This window comes from Trichogramma pretiosum, unplaced genomic scaffold (genome assembly GCF_000599845.2).
Source record: "Trichogramma pretiosum strain Unisexual culture from Peru unplaced genomic scaffold, Tpre_2.0 scaffold34, whole genome shotgun sequence".
Taxonomy (NCBI): domain Eukaryota; kingdom Metazoa; phylum Arthropoda; class Insecta; order Hymenoptera; family Trichogrammatidae; genus Trichogramma; species Trichogramma pretiosum.
Window position 1 is genome coordinate 914,915 of NW_019641683.1, and position 19,284 is coordinate 934,198.

Below are 19,284 nucleotides of genomic sequence, written 5' to 3' on the forward strand. Positions count from 1 at the left end.
GCGTACAAGTGCCGGTAACCCCTCTGCCCTCTCCTCAGTCGACCTCGTGTTCCGGTGTCAACTTGGGCGGATGTCCTTTTGACCCCTGTCGCGAGCGAGACCGCTGAGAGTAAAGAGTCGCGCTTCCGAGTCTCGCGACTTACGAGTCAATGACCCGCCTTGCAAGCTCCGCTTGCGTCTTGAACGAGCAGAGCACGTGCAGCGACGAGTATCCGCAAGGCTGCGGTACTCCGTCGACGTGACCTCTCCCGACGTAAGCCCTCCTTGTAAGAGTTGAGGCAACGTCGGACCTCACCAACAACCAAGTTGCTGTTCATCGTGGCTCCTCCTTCGACCTGATACGAAGATCGGTACGTGCACCTCCTTCGCGATTCATCGCGTTCATCGGGAATGGAACTCGCCGACTCCCTGCCTTATCGACGCTCCGCGGACACGCCCAACTCCGTTCCGTGTACCGCCGACTACGCTTAGCAGCGCGAGCTATAACAGAACTCGCGGCCGGGCCGTAACAGTATGGAACCAGTGTAACTTTTAAACGGAGATACGTAGCGAGAAGTGGTTTGGCTTCTTTTGTAGGATTTTTATGTCGCAAGAAGCTTCAAATACTTATTTTAGGATCCACGGAGTAATTAAAAACTTATGCCTTTTTGTATCGTGTTGTAATAGTTGTGATGTGCAAGGTTTTGGGTACTAGCCCATGCTCGGCCTGGAGTCTAATTATTTCTTACTGAGGCTCCGGTTAGCCTATCTTTGAGTCTTTCCTCACAAGGGGTCGAGCTGCCACCAAGTGCGCCGCGAGCGTCGGCAGTCCAAGCTGAAAATAAGTGAGAAGGGTTCGCGAAAAAACTGTATAATGTAACGAATGTACTTTTGCACACAAAGTCTCGTTTCTTTATTTAATTCAACTCTAAACTCTCATCAATACAACCATCACTTCATTCGCGCTTTGTCTCGCTATCTCGTATCTTATTTCCTCGCTAACATCGTATCATGCCTCGGACATAGTTGGTCATACGCGAGTCCAAGGGGAAAACGCGCGGATTACAACGCTAGTCCGATGCGAGTCCCAGTTAAGTGCCGCGTACTTGCACTGCGCGCAATCGGCTCGTTTCTCCGAAATACGGTCGACGCCTTCGCTCTGCTCGCGCTAGCAGACGCGCGATTTGGTCACACACGACCAAGACGAAACGCGCTGTCTCGCTTACTCTCACAGGAGCGTCCAAGGCGGAAGTACCGCTTCGCAAAAATGGCCACGCGCCGGCCTGAAACGCGACACGTGGACTCGAACCACGTCTCGAATGTCCAAGGTACTCGCTACAATTACTCTGATTTCAACGACTAATACACAACGATTCTACGGCGAAACTCTTCTTAATTTCCACTCATATATTCACACTACGCAATCTCACACACTCTCTCGCATCCTCGCGACCGACCAAGTTTATTACAATTTACGGCCTTATCTTCGCTCTTATGCCTCGGCCTTCGCTTCTCGATGTCGTCTCCCGCTGTCCCCCAGCTGCTCCGTCCTCGTGGTCTGCCCGGTCCAAGGGTGCTTGCCTCGCCTCGGAGATGCCTCCGACGATTGAAGAGAAGGTCGCTGTACAGCAGATTGCCTGGCTCGCTGCCTTCCGAGCCTCACGATCGCCTCGTCACGTCGCAACCCTTCTCTCGTCGCACTGAACTCCAGGCTTGAACACAGCCTCTCCACGGACACGACACTCTAACTTCCACTGCACGTACAGCTTCTTCACCACGATCAACTGCTGCCACACAACTTCTCCACGACAACTCAACGATCACCGCTGCCACACCTCTGTCGTCTCTCTCGGCCTGATTGCGAATTCCTTCTGTGTGCACTGTCGCGCAGATCAACGACGTATCGAACGCGAGGCGCTCGATTCGCATGGATCGATCTACTCTTCAGTGCGCGTGTCCGAGAAGCGCGTCCGAGGTTAACTTGGTTCTTTCTTTGCCCTGAACCCCGAACGCGCTCGAGTGATACTCACTTTCCCTACCTTACCATACTTCTCGGTCGCGCAACTCGCTCATGCATCCACACATTACAGCTCGCGTAATTTGCGTCAAATACCGCCCAGTGACATCGTCACATAGTATATCACTGCCCTAGGCCGGGAAAAACAGAAAAGTCCCAGGGTACGTGAAATAAGCGACCGAAGCGAAGCTGAGGTTTGCCTACTATAGTTTGCTACTACCTTTATGGCCTGTCTTAGCACTGTTAATGAGTTAGGTCGACATCGTCCGATATTACGGGCGCGGCCGATCCGAATAAAGAATCATAATTAATATTAAAAAATCAATTTAATAGTAAATAATCATATAATATATACAGAATATGTATTTGTTGTTTTCGATACCCGCCCCCTGACCAGCGACACTCGCTGCGCTCGTGCCGCAAATGTCCGGGCGGGCATCAACAAAGAAAGGAAACAAAGCTCTGAATTTTCAGCTAACATTTTTGTTGAAAATCTAAAAATTGATTGACTGACCCGTACTTTCGACCGGGGATCAAGAAAAATAGTATACGGCACGCTTGTCTTTACTATTTCTGCTGTCAGTTTAGTAAGAAGACTCGTAGAAACATTCTAAGCCCATCAATTTGTAGTTTTTGCCAAAACCTTTAAATCCTTTTTTTAAAAAAGGTACGGGCCTTATTCGCAAAGATATGGCCGTTTACTGACCCCCAATATTTTTTTAAATTCTAAAATTTAGATGAATCAAAACCATGAATATTTTAAGAATCTGATCCATAACAACTAATTCTTATTCAACATAAAATAACAAACATTTTTTGGAACTAAAATGCTTTACTACCTCATTTACAAAGCCGTGTACATATAAATGAAAAATAATTTGAAAATTGAAAACAATTATTGCTCTATAGTTAAACCATCGTATCTTTGCGAGGAATGCACGTAAGACCCTTTTTAAAAAAAGGATTTAAAAGTCTTTACAAAACCTACTAATTGATGGGCTCAGAATGTTTCTAAAAGTCTTCTTAATAAACTGACAGCTGAAATAGCAAAGACCAGAAAACCTTTTTTTTCGACTTGTTAATTGTTAACGACGATAAGTGAATAAATGAATAATCCTAATACTTATTTATATGATTAGAAAGGGCTTAAAAAGACCTTTTAAATGGTCGATTCAAAATCTGATACGACTTTTATTGACTGAGTTAGGACGTTTTGAAGTTTACTCATTTTTTACTTAGGTATGGCAAAATTGATTGAAGGGCAGTGTATATTTTTCAAATAAATTTTTTTTTACTAGTCAAAAAATACTTCAAAACATGAAAAAAATTGATTAAATCAGCACCATACCTCCCTCTTAAGGAGGTCTGTGCCCCACATTTTAAACCTACAAAGTCGAAAAATTTGTTTAATTTATATCTTTTTTTCCAAATCGAAAATTGAAAAACGGCTCTATGGGAAACTTCACTTTGTTGCTATGAATAGCTGGTAAAAATTTGAGTTAATTCCACATACCAAATTTCCCGGAAAACGTGTTTGAAAATTTCAAACCGCGGAAAGCGGTGTTCAGCTGTTAAGCTCTTGTATTAGTACTTTGTAAGTTAATTTAATAATTGTTAAAGTTCAGCTTTAAAGCTCCGGTATTATTACTTGGTAAGCCAATGCGTAAGTTCTTAGTTTTAAGATGAGTTTTTTAAGATTTTGTTCATTTTCTTATGTTAAACATTGTAAAATTTTGGTTGCTCTTGCAACATGTGCAACCAAAATTTTTTTTCAACACCCCATAGTACTGTGGGGATACTCCCCTCTTCTCTCTGAGCAGCGCGCCGCGAGACGGCGCAGAGAGAGCGGGAGCAAGCTGTTGTAGCCTCACTCTTGATCCGGCCGAGCGCCAAGTCACATCTTAATAATAAAAGCATAACCTATTGGAATCAGGTGACTATTTCTTTTCCCCTGCACCAGGTCCTACTCGCGACATCCTCGAGACCCCGGGATCTCGCCTATTCCCGCAGTGGCCAAAGAAAGCCGGATCTATTTAAAAACCGTAGCTTGTGGACCGGATTGTACTTGAGCATTTTTTTTCAAAAAATGTCGTTTTTCTTAACCACTTATATATTTTTATTGTCGACTGTTTTAATAATTCTGATATCAGATTCTATAAGATCACTAAGGGGAAGTATGGTGCTGATTTATCGATTTTTTTTCCATTTTTTGAAGTATTTTTTGACTAGTAAAAAAAAAATTAATATCTAAAATATATTTGTGAATGTACATGACTTCGAGAGTATTTTGTGAAAATTTCATAAAAAAATATTCATTTTTAGGCTTTCGAAAGAAAATCTACAGAAAATTTGTGAAAAATCTGGTGAGACACGTAACTTTTCTCAGAATCATCTGAATCTGAAAATGCAAAATTACCTCATTAGTGTATGAGTTTTATCAGGTACTGACGTAGAGTTTTTTTATTTATAGTGATTTTTCGAATTTTGACGTAATTTTGAAGTTAAAAAAAAGTTAAAATAGCGTCCAGACATGAAAAATCGACCTTTTTTTTCGGAAAATTTGTTATTAACAAAAAAATTTTCGGAATAATCGAAATATCTCGACGTCAGTACCTGCAGGATTAATAAAGAACTGTGCAAAATTACAAAAGGATCGGTAGTATACTTTCTGAGTGACTTTTCTCACCGATTTGAAAAATGTCATTTTGAGAAATTCAAACTTTTTTAAGGCCAGGACCCCCCCCCCCCCCCTTAAACTGCACTTTTAAAATGAATAAAAACTTCTACTCGATAATTTTTGCAATAATTTTTAGTGGATACAATAACAAACTGTAAATGGTCGTAGAAAAGTCTATTCAGTTAATAAAGAACAGGTGAAAATAGCCTCAGCAACTATTTAACCTATAATTATCAAAAAAATGTACATTAGTGCTATGAAATGTTTTCAGGGCTTGTTGTCATCTTTTCTTACTCACTGATGGGTCGTACACTGTGTACGCGAAGACCTCCTTTTGATTGTGGAAATGCAGAAAGAAGTATAAGTTATCAACAGGTATGAATATAAAGTTATTTAATATCTTACTGCATTTTTAACTAGAACCTAGCTAGATTTACTTTAACAAATTTAGGGTTGATTTTAAAATTTTAATTTGAAAACAATTTTGAGATACAGGAGTCCCTCGTTATACGAGGGATGGGGTTACGTTCCTCAAAAGTACCGCGTATAACAAAACCGCGGATAATAAGACCTTAGTCTTATGGAAAAGAGAGGGTTACGATCCTCAACCTCGAGAAAGCTCGTTTATATGTACATTTTACCTACAAATAAACGTATTTGTTGAGTAGTTTATTTATTCATATATGTTTATTTATATTTACAACACATATATGCAATTCTATGTTTAATTTTTAAAGTAATCGGTTAATTTTTTCTGCTTTGCTCGTCTCAAAATATATTTGTGCATTTCTTCATAAATTTGGGCAGCTAAATCACAGTAGTGTTTGAAAGTCGAGCTACGCGTCATTATTGGATCATGAGTCATTGCTAATTCACCTGCTCGAATAACTAGATCCATAACTTCGACAATCAGTTTTGAATCAAAAATCGGTTCAGGTGCATCATTATTCTGATCTGCCGGTGGTTTTTGAGGCAGTTTTCGACGGAGTTTTAGAAGAAGCCATACTTAAATAAATTAATAAATTTTCAACAAATTTAGGTTAATTGACAATTTCGATTTACGCGTCTACACTAACCACATTCAAACTGAATATAGATACGTCCGAGAAAAAAATCACGATCTTCCATCCGCCGATAACAAGACTCGACCCGCGTATAACGAGGGACTCCTGTATTCTTAATTCAAGATTTTTCTAGGTCATGTATAGCTTCAAATTTTAGACTGAGTTTTGAGTGAATTTTCTTATCAGAGAACAAGAGAAAATTTTAGCTTATATTAGTGAAAAATACCCGTGCCACAAGCCGAGTGTTGATTTACATTAAATTAAATGGAAAACCCGTACGTGTATAATACGAGAAAACTACTTTTCTATTTAATTTCTAACAGAAGAAAATTGCCAGATTTAATTGATTTTTCAATAGCAAAGGGAAATTAATAAAAAACATTGCACAGTGGTCACGTCAATGCAGTTGAGGAAGAGCGATGCAGCGTCTTATTTAACTTCAGGTCGCATCCACCGGTGCAGTGGGGCGCAAGCAGCGAGCGACTCCGATCTTGCTTTTGTTTTGCTTTGAGACAAGCTTCGCTGCTGCTCCGTTTTTTACGTTTTTGTTTGTGTGTTATTTATTTAATCTATTTTCTGCTCTCTTATTCTTGTGTGTAAAAAAGTAAAGCTCTGTTTCTTCAACCACATCGACGTTTCATATTTTAACCTCCGCCAATCGTCTAATTACCACCACACAGCAAACACGGGTCTGGACCTATCATCTGACCACTTGCTAATCCTTATAAACTACCACTCGCAGATACTAATAAATAAAAAATCATCACGAAAAATCGACTGGGTAAAATTTCAAGAGCACAGAAGTAATCAAATAACGTGTAATATTCCTCTAAAAACAACGGCAGATATTGAAACCGGACTAGAAATGCTTTATAATAGTATTGAGAGTGCAATAAACCACAGCACCACAACAGTTAAAGTCCAACCGAATCCAATTCATATTTCAAATAATATCAAACTCAAAATCGAACAAAAAAGAAAACTCAGGACAACTTAGAGAAATTCAAGATCACCTTACGACAAACAGAGACAATAAGGCTATTAGGGAATTAAAAGAGATGCTTGTTCTGGAGAAAAAGGCTACCATCGCACTTTACCTCCAAAACCTTAGTGCATCGGAAAAATCCGACTAGGCAAGAACAGATGCAAAAAAGGCCAGAACTTATGCAATCCCCCTTGCTGAAGTCTTCAAACCCACACTGAGAAAAAAAATTCATTGATTCAATGAAACGTTTAATTGAATACAATCTATGAAATAATTTCATTGAAATAATCTTTTTTTATTTCATTCAACAAAATATTTAATTGTTTTTACCAAAGTTTCATGAAAACAATTAAATATTTTGTTGGATGAATGAATTATTTCATAGATTGTATTCAATTAAACGTTTCATTGAATCAATGAATTTTTTTACTCAGTGCAATGATAAAGAGATCTTCGAAAGATCGGAGGTGGAACTCCTGCACTACCCACAGTGCAACTACAATATACAAGCGGCAACACTAAAGCAGGTATTGCACATAATAAAAAATATAAAAAAGAAAAAGCCTCAGTACATTACAACGTCGCGGGAAAAATAATCAAATAGCTTCCTCCCATAGCAATAAGATTCCTTAATATTGTATTGAATGCGTGCCTCTGTCTGCACTACTTTCCTTCTCAGTGGAAATCGGCGCAGATTATTCTCATCCCCAAACCAGGAAAGAGCATTGAACTGGTAACGTCCTATAGACCAATCAACAACTTGCCAATCTTCTCTTAAGTCTCAGAAAAAATCATCTTAGACAGACTGAATCTATTTATACAATCAAAAAATTAGTCCCGGATCATCAATTTGGCTTCAGAAGTCAACATTCTAAAATCAAACAAGTGAACCTTATCACCGTCACAATTCAGAGAGCACTGAAAAACAGGAGCTACTGTTCCGCAGTTTTCTTGGATGTAGCATAGACTTTGGACAAGGTGTGGCACGCTGGGTTGCTGCAAAAACTGAAAAAAACATTACCCAGGGGCTTGTACATGGTGCAGCAGTCGTACCTGAGTGACAGAGCCTTCCGCATTAAGGGGGGGGGGGGGGGTATAGTTAATTTTTAGTTATTTGTGCTCAGTTTTGAGATTTATTTTTTGCAATCTAGTAATGAAAATGTAGTAATATCGATTTGTACACTAAAAAGCATCACTTCAAGAGTATTCAGCTCAATTTTTGTTGAAAAATATTGAAAAATGAGCCTGTGCCATCGGTTTAAAGAAAACACGTCGAAAAATGCGGTGTACGCGATAACTCCTCGCAGAATCATCAGAAACAAGCCCAATAACATTTTTTTTTAGTTCAGAGGATTCTGAAGGTACTGACGTCGAGTTTTTTAAAATATTTTCATATTTGAAAATTTAGCGCGACTTTGAAGTTGAGAAAATAGGAAAAAAACGAAAAAATGCACTTTTTTTCAGAAAATTGTTGAAAAAAAATGAAAATTTTCGCAAAAATGAAAATATCTCGACGTCACTACCTAGTAAAATAGTTAATAAATAACGGTGTAAAATTTCATAAAGATCGGTAAATAAGTTTTGAGATAGGATATACACCGTCTTTGAAAATGCTATTATTCAGGAAACGCGTTTAAAGATTTTGAAGTCCAGTCCTCCTACCTTTTTGCATGTGTATTAAAATGGTCATATCTTGGTTAATTTTGCTCCGGTTGGCTTACAATTTTAACTGAATACTCTTGAATATATATAGAATCGAATAAGACAATAAAAAATATCGAAAATTTTTGCGAAAAATACTATACCCCCCCCCCCCTCAAGTACAATGAAGAGTTATCGAGCTGGTTTACTATAAGTACAGGAATTTCACAAGGTAACATTTTGGGCCTTACGCTCTATCTACTGTATACAGCTGACATTCTCGAAATGCCTGGTATTACAATGGCATCAAAAATAAGGTGCGGCTTACAAACCACCCTAATGAGCTGGCCTCCAGTACCCGAAAAATAGAGTAAAAAATTCTAGACACAAAAGATTCAGTGCACGAACTTTATAATCTTTTGCTCCATTATAAAATGAAAACACCATAAGAGTCAAAAAATAAATTTGTTCATCTCCGCAGATTAAGCTAATATTGTAATATGTTCATTGATACACCAAAATTCAACTTCTTATACGTTTTGATCATTAGAAAATTTATCAGAAGTTGTATTTTGATGTACCGATGAACATATTTGTGGTGGAAAGGCATAATCATACGACTTAAGTCCATTTTTCGTGTTTTCGAGAAAAACGCGTTTTAAGTTGATTGTGCCAGCCTAACTAGACGCGGACGAGTTGAGGTCTGAACCTATGATGTTTTAAGCTACTATGAGGTAGCTTTTGACCTATGTACTTATGAAATTGAAAGGCGCATCATAGGGTAACCGCCCATTCCCCCGAATCCATTCCCCCGAATACCATTCCCCCGAAAAAAGAAATCCCCGAAGACGCTTTCCCCGATGCCATTTCCCCGAATATACATTTCCCCGAATATATATTTCCCCGAATATACAACCCTGCATGTAGCATATATCGATATATCGATCTTTTTTTCTCAATTGTTAATGAACAATTAGCCTCTAAATTTCGTTTCCTATGCGTAGTCTAGATTTAGTTCCTCCAACTTTCCTCTAAATTTCGCTTTTAAAACATAGACTTTAAATTAATCAGTCTTAGAAGATTAGATATCAGCGGATATCTTTATTATAAATCGTACGATCGCAAGGAAAGAACGTATTGGGACTGCCAAAAGGTACGAGACAAGGAATGTAAAGCGAGAGCTATCACTGCATATAATGATCAAGGCCAGCTGATCATTATGAAAAGTCCCAAAGAGTCTGAGCATCGGCATCCTCCAAATCGTGAAAAAGTTAAGGCAGCAGATATAAGAGCGCGTATACTAAGTGAAGCCGCAAATAATGCACAACATCGTTTAAAAGCTTTGGTCGAAACTTACGACACGTATGGTTTACCACGTGTGCTCGATTACTTGCACTTGATACGCGAAAACATTTCTCTAGATTAATTATGTATTGTAATATAAAACAATAAAATGAAATTAAAAAAAAAAATTCGGGGGTTGTGCTTTCGGGGAAAAAGACGTCGGGGAAATTATCATTCGGGGAAATGGCATTCGGGGAAATGGCATTCGGGGAAATGGATTCGGGGAAATGACCGGGAATCGCATCATAGCGATGATACGGAGCAAAAAATATGGACTTAAGTCGTTTTGCCTTTCCACGCTTTGCACTTAAGTCCACTTTTGGCAGTCACACTTTTTTCAGTATCGATAATTTCGCGTAGTTTGTGATCATAACCTTATTTAATGATTTTATATTGATAAAATAGCTAATTTAACGTTATACTAGTGTCAGATCTCAAGTCTTGCAACGAAAAAAGGCCAAACTGAAAATCGCGAAAATGACCCCTCGCGTATTAAATGTACCAATTGTATAGTGAAATTCACAATATTCGAAGAATGTGAGAGCTATTTATATGTTTGAATATCATTTTCTTTCATTTTCAAATCAAAGTAGACTCTCTATAAGATTTTGGAGCTCACAAAGGTGGACTTAAGTCGTTTTGCCTTTCCCCAATTTTCACGAAATGAACTTAAGTCGTTATGCACAATGCTGAAACTAACGATAGAAGCTAAATTCGTCTATTCTGACCTTTGTACCTTAAAGTAGACACTAAATATAGGTGTTTTTCATCATAATATCGATTTCCAAAAAAATGGACTTAAGTCGTTATGCCTTTCCACCACAGGTATTATAATATTGGTCTAACCGATGGAGACGAACACATGTATTTTTGATTTTTATGCTATTTTCACTTTTTAATGGAGCACAAGCTTATGAATATGATTTTTGACAAAAAATTTGAACTCCTCATAAAATTTTACATTGAAAATCATGTTTCATAAATTCTTTCATATTTACCCCAGGAAATCACAATAAAATTTGAAAAATCAAATTTCAACTTTGAGACCCTGTAGATCTATAAGGGATGGACCTAGAAAGTTGACATTTTCAGGATTTTCATTTCTTAATGTATTCTTCAAGAGTAAATACTTTGTTTCAATTTTTATTTTAAACTATCAACATTAATATGTAATATGTAATAAATAAATCTATAAACATACAAAATAAAAATTAATATATAAAAATAAATAAATGGAAATATAAAAATATATTATTTATAAATTATATGGTTGAACTTATTTGATTCTAACTATCCTTCATAAATCCATCCTAACTTTCTCATGAAGTCAAAAAAATTATAAAATTAACATAAAAAAAAATAAAATCTTATTTTGTCTTTCGAAATGGCCGCAGTGATTCCAGTGATTTCCAAATTTCAACAAAATCAGCTGACATTTTGGCGTGATTTTTCAGGTGATTTTTTTCAGCAGGGTAAAATTTGACCGTAACGAAATCTTTATATAAAGAAGATTTGATTGTACATCTCAAATTTTTATTGCTGAGGATTTTTCAGATTCTCACGTCAGATTTCACGTGAGAAATTTCGTTACGGTCAAATTTTAGACTCTCACATGAGATCTCACATGACAATTTTCAGTAGGGGCGGAGCGGACGGCGGTAACATACGCGGTCAATCGCAAGATCTTGTACCATGCAAATTCCAGGGATACGCATGGAAATATTACATGAAGCGTAGTACGGAATATGTCTATGCGTAGCGTTTTGGAATCATTTTAATATTTTTCTCTCCGAGTACATATAAGATTATTTATCTTTTTCAAAATAAAAACAACCTCATTTTAAATGTCTGACATCAATTCATACGCATTCATTTGTTAGTTCACAACTGAAGATGTAAGATTTTTTAATTTTATGGTGCTTATTTTCTATAACATTTTTTGTAATGCTGAACTTTCTGATAAGACAATCACATTCTCCAATACACTTACATTTTTTTTGCATTCACATATTGTTAATATTACATAATATTTAACTAGTACATATTCTAATCGATCATTACAGATATATTTTACGTACTTGGAACAAGTAATTTTGTGATTTTTATATTCATCACAAGAATATTAATAATTGTTTTTTTGTAGTCTAAGAACTTGAATTTATTATGATCATTCCTTGGTGTGAAAGTTGGGAATGATCATCATGAATTTATGACAGCTTTCTGCTCATCTTTAACCAATTATTTTTTGAAAATTGGTTTAGTAATAAATTGTTACACAGTTGTGAACTCATCAACAAATGCGCATTAATTAATGTTAAAAATTTGAAGTGCGTTTTTATATTGAAAACAGAATATATAGCAAAATGTGGAAATAGAATGAATAATCATAATATACATTTTTTCCAACTAACCTTCATCTTCTCCTTTTTTCTGGCCTTGCGAACGCTGTACGACGCCCTCGAACTGCCACTTTCAACTAACCTATCTTTATTTATTATGAAATACGTCGTAGAAATAAATTACCACAATTTTATTTCCACGCGGGTTGGCCGGAATAAGGTCGGCTCGTCAGCCGTTTTTACTGGTTTCGGCAACAGAACGAACCTCTGACACTTTCAGTACCACGGGAAAATGCTGTATCTCAAGTACATCGTGAACGCCTGGAAGAAGATGGGGCGCGTAGCGACGGCGAAATTGAGGACTGCGTTTAGTATTCCTTCTGGGCAGCGTGCTGGTTGCTTCTTTATCTTCCTAAATTTTCTACAGAGCTCCTTCAAGGTAACACTTGGTACCCGAAAAATCGGGCTACCTGACATTTTTCCCGATTGCCTGACCCATTGTAAACGAAACATGAGTTGATTTAAATAAAATTCATCCAAATTTTATTCCAGTTTTTTGCTTTTGCTTTAGCTTCTGTGTTTGAAAGTGTATTTTCAACAAAAAAAAAATGTATCCTTATTGAAAACTTTACCTATTTATGATGCTGAAAGAATGCGATTAAATAGCCAAAAGTTGCCAAAATTTTATTTGTCCAAAATATGAACATAGCTGTCGCTTCAAGAGCTCAGCAGTTATGTTTTATAATAAAATTTTTTTAATTTATTCTACACAAAAATTGATGGGCTAATTCAAATTTTTTCGATTATCCGAGTTTTCCGGGCTTCCCCGAGATATTTAGGGTTACTCGAACTTTGAGGATGTACCCGAGTTTTGAATAGGCCCAAACCCGACCTACGCCCGAGCACTCTCTAGTGATAATCTTACGACTAATAATGCGCTTTCTGCGGTGCAAACTCATCTTCCGAGCAAACACTCGGCTATACAACGCATACTACTATCAAGACTATTATTTTATCATATAGAAGCATTATTCAAATAAATTTACTAATAATTATAACAATTATAAAAAAAAATTTATTTCTCTGTAAAAGGAACGTAAAATTTGCATATCTAATTTTTATAATAATCAAATTTAGTATTTTCACATTTTTGCTGACAATCATTATAATTTATCAACACTTATTATCAAATACAGACATTTCATATTTTTCATTTGCAGGGCACTCGAATTGTTCGCGAGAGAAGACGACTCGCATGGATTTTATTGCTTCTAGCAATTCTTTTTGCTCTATGTTGGCTTCCGTATCATCTTCTACGGTTGTTATTAGATTTTGGAGTAATAGGTAACTTGATTTGATGAATATGATATCTTTATTATCTAAAAATAAGTAATTTTTTTAATTCTCTAAAAATTATTTTTAATTATCTAAAAATAAGTAATTTTAATATTCAGTGACGAACAAATATAAGAATATATGAAAAATACCAGCATTGGCAAAAAGTAAACTCCTACTACGTCACTTATTAAGAGACACATACACCTTAAACTCAAAAAATTAATATGCTTTATACCTTTGAATCTAATCCTGGTAATTTCTTTTGATTCCAAAAACTCATCATCTTCCTAAAATTTTCTGATCTATGAGTATCTCGATAAGCTTCGGGACTTTACTTTGATCTAGAGATTTAATTTTTTTTTTTCATTGCTTCACTGCAAAACCTTTTCACATTCACAGGCCGAAGATGAGTTTTAGGGGCATGCACTTCTGACATCCATAAGCTTTTAAAAAGACTGTCATACCTCACAGGTTTTTTTCAAATATTTCTGTTTCTCAGTTCAGGCCTTCTCAGTGTTTCTATAGTTTGTGAGACTCTCGTTCTGTCTCTGGAGGCTCCCACACCGAACTAACTAGTCAAGTTGAAGCTAGTACGCACTGTGCAGCCTGAGATTCACAAAAACGTCAAAAAGAACGTTATTTTTTCCTCTTTAATGCGAGAATCTTGATTTTTTCCCTAATTACCTATACTCTTGAAGGTACGACGAGAAAGATTTCTCTTTCGTCCCTTTATAGTCTTATATGGGGAACTTTCTATTTTTTGTTAATAATCATTCTTCAAAAATAAAATTGACGCCGTCCGCCATAAGAGCCTTTTGACGGGTACTCAAAAAGTTCCAACTTAGGATTAAAATATCTTGAAATTTTGCCTGGTTACCCCCCAAAAAAAACATTCCATGAGATTCAGCGTGATTTCGTCTCTAAAAAAAGTCATGTCTCATTCCTGTGACTTAGGGTAAGGGAGCCTCCTTAATAATTGTTCTAAATGATCGTAAGTACTTGTATGTTCTCGTATCGTATGTACTTATAACATGTGCCATATCGTCTTTTAGCCGATAATGCTTTGAGGTTTTTTTACTCACTAGCAATGAACTCTACGAAAAAATGTTATGGAACAAAAAGTGCTTCAAATTGATCAAAGAACACGCGCGAATTTTTTGATGGTTTTGGAAATTTAAAAAAAAACGTATCAAAAAATTTCCAAAATCATCCAATAACTCTCGTGTGTTTCTTGATCAAATTTAAACACTTTTTGTTCTATAATATGTTTTTGTAGAGTCTATTCTTACCGAGTAACAAAATACTAAAGCTTTTTTTACATTTTCGGCTACAATTAGCTGTTTTGATGGCTACCATCTGCAATCTGAATAAACCAACGCCGCCAACTTTTGGTATAGGCGTTTATGCCTTCAGATCCAGAGTTTTAACCCGATCCTAATGCGTAATCGTGGTGAAAAATACGATCATTTTGCAAACAAATGTTCAAAACCCACGTTTTTTTTGTTTAAACACATGTATTTTAAAAACAGTATAACAGTCATAAATCGTAAATCTGACGCTATATTTGAAAAGAGCGATAAAAATTCCATAACACAAGGTATTTTTACATTAATTTGACAATGTTTTAATATGAAAATAATGCGTGGAAATATAAGTCAAAAGTAGGGTCTCTTGGTATTTAAACTGGTGAAAAATAACTAATTGGGGAGGGGGTGGGATCAAACTTACAAGGAGACCACTCAAGGTGCGGGTTACCATTTCGACCAAAAATTTTTTGTGGCTTTCTAGTAACTAATCATGAAGCTTAGTATCCTTAGTTTGATCCCATGGGCTGACTTTTTTATAAGGGTAATCCTCCATGTCAATCAACTACTAATAAAAACTTGTATAATGCCTAAGGACATGGCGGCTGCCCTCATCGACGCCATCACCGGAGCCTACAGCGCGTCGATGTCCAGTGGAGGAGGGCACCACCGCCGTCACGAGCCCGTCTACTGGTGGGCGGATGAGATCGCCGCTCTCCGTTGGCAGTGCTTGTGAGCACGAAGACTTGCCCAAAGAGCGCGGGGACGGGCCGTGGAGGATGCTCGACTCGCCGATTTCGCCATCACGAGAGGCCGACTGCGCGCTGCCATCAAGGAGAGCAAGCGCCACTGCTGGAGCGCACTTTGCGACGAGGTCGATCGGGACGTGTGGAGCTGGCCATACGGGACGGTCATGTTACGCCTGAGGGGCCCCAGGACGACTCCTCTACGAGAGCCATCTCTGGTGCGACAAACAGTCGCCGCTCTGTTCCCGAGAATGACAGAGGCGCTGATCCGCCCTCCAGCGGGAGCGGCCGGCGTCGTTATCCCTGGCGTCACCCTTGAGGAGCTTTGAGGAGCCTGCATCAGGATCCGGGATGGTGCAGCACCCGGACGTGATGGTGTACCAAACAGGGCTCTTAAGCTCACCGTCGCCTTGCGCCTGGATGTCTTCTTGCGGGTGTTCTTGGCATGCCTGAGCGGTGGTGTCTTCCCGAGCCCGTGGAAGAAGCAAAGGCTTGTGCTGCTGCCGAAGCCGGGCAGGCCGCCTGATGCCCCTTCATCTTACCGTCCGCTGTGTATGCTCGACACCGCGGGCAAGATCCTTGAGAGTATTATATGTAGATGCTTGGAGGAGTACACGGAGGCTCCGGATGTACTCTTGGATCACCAGCACGGATTTCGGAGAGAAAGATCGACCATCGACGCCATCGAGTCCGTCACCGCTGCGGTCCGTGAGGCGGTCGGAGGTGCGAGAAGCAGCCGCAAGTATTGCGCCGTCATCACCCTCAACATTCAAAACGCGTTCAACTCGGCGTGGTGGAACAACATCCTCGCCGCGCTCTAGCGAATCCGCACGCCCGAGTACTTGCAGAAGATCATCTACAGCTACTTCCAAGCCAGAGTGCTGGAATATGACAACGATGATGGTCCGGAGTCCTGCAGCATCACGGCCGGCGTTCTACAGGACTCGGTCCTCGGCCCAATCTTGCGGAACGTAATGTATGACACCATCTTGCCCCTGCTATTATCAAGGAAGAGGAGGTTGGAGACCATCACCATTGAAGTAGGTGACTGCTTCATCGCCTCCTCTCCTTGTATCTGCTACCTGGGCCTACAACTGGAAGCGAGGTTGACATTCAACGATCACCTCAGAGCGGCCAGCGAGAAGGCTTTGATCATGCTAACCATCGGTGGCCCCAGGAGCAGTACAGGCCGTGCATGCGTCGGGCGGAAGCAATCCCTGCTGAAAAATCTCAATTGAGATCTCAATTGATATCTCACGCCAAAATCTCAAGATAAAGAAAATCTGTAAAACCGCTTATCTGTTTGAAATAACAACTCTGATAAACATGATAAGAAATAACTCATTCATGATTCAGTTCCTATAGAATATTAATTTATTGCAAACCTTTTTTTATTTATATTTATTTTCATCAAACGGAAATTCGATGAACGTTTAAGATAACTGGAAGGAATCGTAAAAAATGTATAGTTTCTCTATTACATTTTGAATTTTTTATAATTACACGTATCACCCCCTAAAGTACAAAGGTACAAAAGCTCGAAATTCAATATACAATCATACTCAGAACCTTATCAGATTTCCCATGCTTCTTTACTATCGCACGATAAAACATTGTATACCACGGACTTGACGGACATTTTTTTCCAATTTACATACGATAAAAAAGGACTGAAATAAAAGCCTGTTCGCCATCGAATTTTTTTTTTACAACAGTGTATCGTGCCCAGTACAAATTCCTCAGAAATCAAAAAAATATGGGTCAAAATAATACTTTTTTACAAAACCGTGCGCACGTATGTCACCGATCTTGACGCGCTTTTGGTATGTTATAGTACATGGTAAAAAGGTCCCAAAAAAAATGTTTAGATCCTCTCCCTCCTCCTACCCCCCACTTCCGGTATAAACGTCCATTTTCGATCTATATTTTTACTGAGGACATAAAGCAGGTAAAAAATCTGAAAAAATTCATAAAAATACTTTTCCACAATCCAAACAACCTTGAATTTTTTCAGATTTTTTGAATGCTTCAGGCCTTCAGATAAAATCATTGAAAATTTATACACGGCGCTACGATGCAATACAAAGCCTGAAATTTTTTTTCACTTATTTTGTTCATCAAAATACATAATCTCAAATTTTTTCAGATATTTTAATTGAAGACGATGGCTTCTAGGGCCGAAAAATGCTATTTTTAACAAAAAATGGTTCCTAGAACCCGATGGTTCCGGTGAAAAAATTTGAAAATAATTTTTTTGAATTCCTTGTCAAATTTCAATAAATTTTGACCTTTTCAAAAGTTCGATTAAAGCTTCCTAGCTCATTTTTAATCAAACGAGTTTTATCATTCCCTAATGTCTTCAGAAACGTCTTCAGATATTTTGCACTAATCTTTGTGATGCTCTAAAATGAGCTAGGAAGCTTCAATCGAACTTTTGAAAAGGTCAACATTTATTAAAATTTGACAAGGAATTCAAAAAATTTATTTTCAAATTTGTTCACCGGAACCATCGGGTTCTAGGAACCATTTTTTGTTAAAAATAGCATTTTCCGGCCCAAGAAGCCATCGTCTTCAATTAAAAAATCTGAAAAAATTTGAGATTATGTATTTTGATGAAAAAAACAAGAAAAAATTTTTTTCAGATTTTTCGAGGCTCCGTACTGTCCTAAAAAATTATTTTCGTTAAAAAAAGCAGTTTTTGGCTTCAAAAGGTGCGCTAGGTCATCTGAAAAAATCTGAAAAAAATTGAGGTTATGTTTTTCAATGCAATAAAAAACTGAAAAAATTCCGAGTACTACATCGGCGCATACCGCCGTATCTCGATTTTTGAAATTTTCAATGATTTTATCTGAAGGCCTGAAGCACTCAAAAAATCTGAAAAAATTCAAAGTGGTTTGGATTGTGGAAAAGTATTTTTATGAATGTTTTCAGATTTTTTACCTGCTTCATGTCCTCAGAAAATATATAGATCGAAAATGGGCGTTTATACCGGAAGTGGGGGCAGGAGGGGGGAGGGGATCTTAACATTTTTTTTTTGGGACCTTTTTACCATGTACTATAACATACTAAAAGCGCGTCAAGATCGGTGACATACGTGCGCACGGTTTTGTAAAAAAGTATTATTTTAACCCATATTTTTTTGATTTCTGAGGAATTTGTACTGGGCACGATACACTGTTGTAAAAAAAAAATTCGATGGCGAACAGGCTTTTATTTCAGTCCTTTTTTATCGTATGTAAATTGGAAAAAAATGTCCGTCAAGTCCGTGGTATACGATGTTTTATCGTGCGATAGTAAAGAAGCGTGGGAAATCTTGTGATGGCTTGTTTGACCATCTATTTATTATTAATAAAATATGCCAGCTGACTGAAAGCTAATGACTCGACTCTATGTCTCTTGTGTGGGGCGTGGTGGAGAAATGAATAACACAGGGACTTGGATTCATACACACAAGACTGTTTATTTAACCTTAATCTTAGTTACATAAATGTTGCTTACTATGTACCGGTGTTCTTATCTTCGGCGGAGACGTTCGGTGCGGCGACTGAAGGCGTCGGTGTGGTGGCTGTTGTAGGGCGGGCCCGTGACGGTCTGGCCTTGGCTGGTGCGGCGTCGGTGAGGGTGATCGGCGTCGACGAGGTTGTCCTCGGTGTCGATGAGGGTGTTCTCGGTGTCGATGAAGCCGGCACGGCGTCGGCGTGCTGGGCAGCGTCGGTGGTTGCAGCTGGACGGGCTCGCGTACTTTTCGAATAACTAACTCGCACTGATTTTATCTGGTCGGAGCCGAGCAACAGGCTGGCTTTCAAGTAAACTGCGAACTTTGACTCGAGAAGTAAAGAAGTACGTGAAT

At 38.2% G+C, this 19,284-nt stretch overlaps 1 protein-coding gene across 1 annotated transcript in view; it reads left to right on the forward strand.

The window, feature by feature from the left end:
• Positions 1 to 19,284, forward strand: part of LOC106659935 (pyroglutamylated RFamide peptide receptor-like) — a 158,103-nt gene that overhangs the window by 119,406 nt on the left and 19,413 nt on the right. Inside the window, exons 7-8 of the mRNA XM_014382756.2 lie at positions 4,945 to 5,048; positions 13,267 to 13,390. Coding sequence (XP_014238242.1) covers positions 4,945 to 5,048; positions 13,267 to 13,390 — 228 coding nt within the window. The remainder of the gene's footprint in view (positions 1 to 4,944; positions 5,049 to 13,266; positions 13,391 to 19,284) is intronic.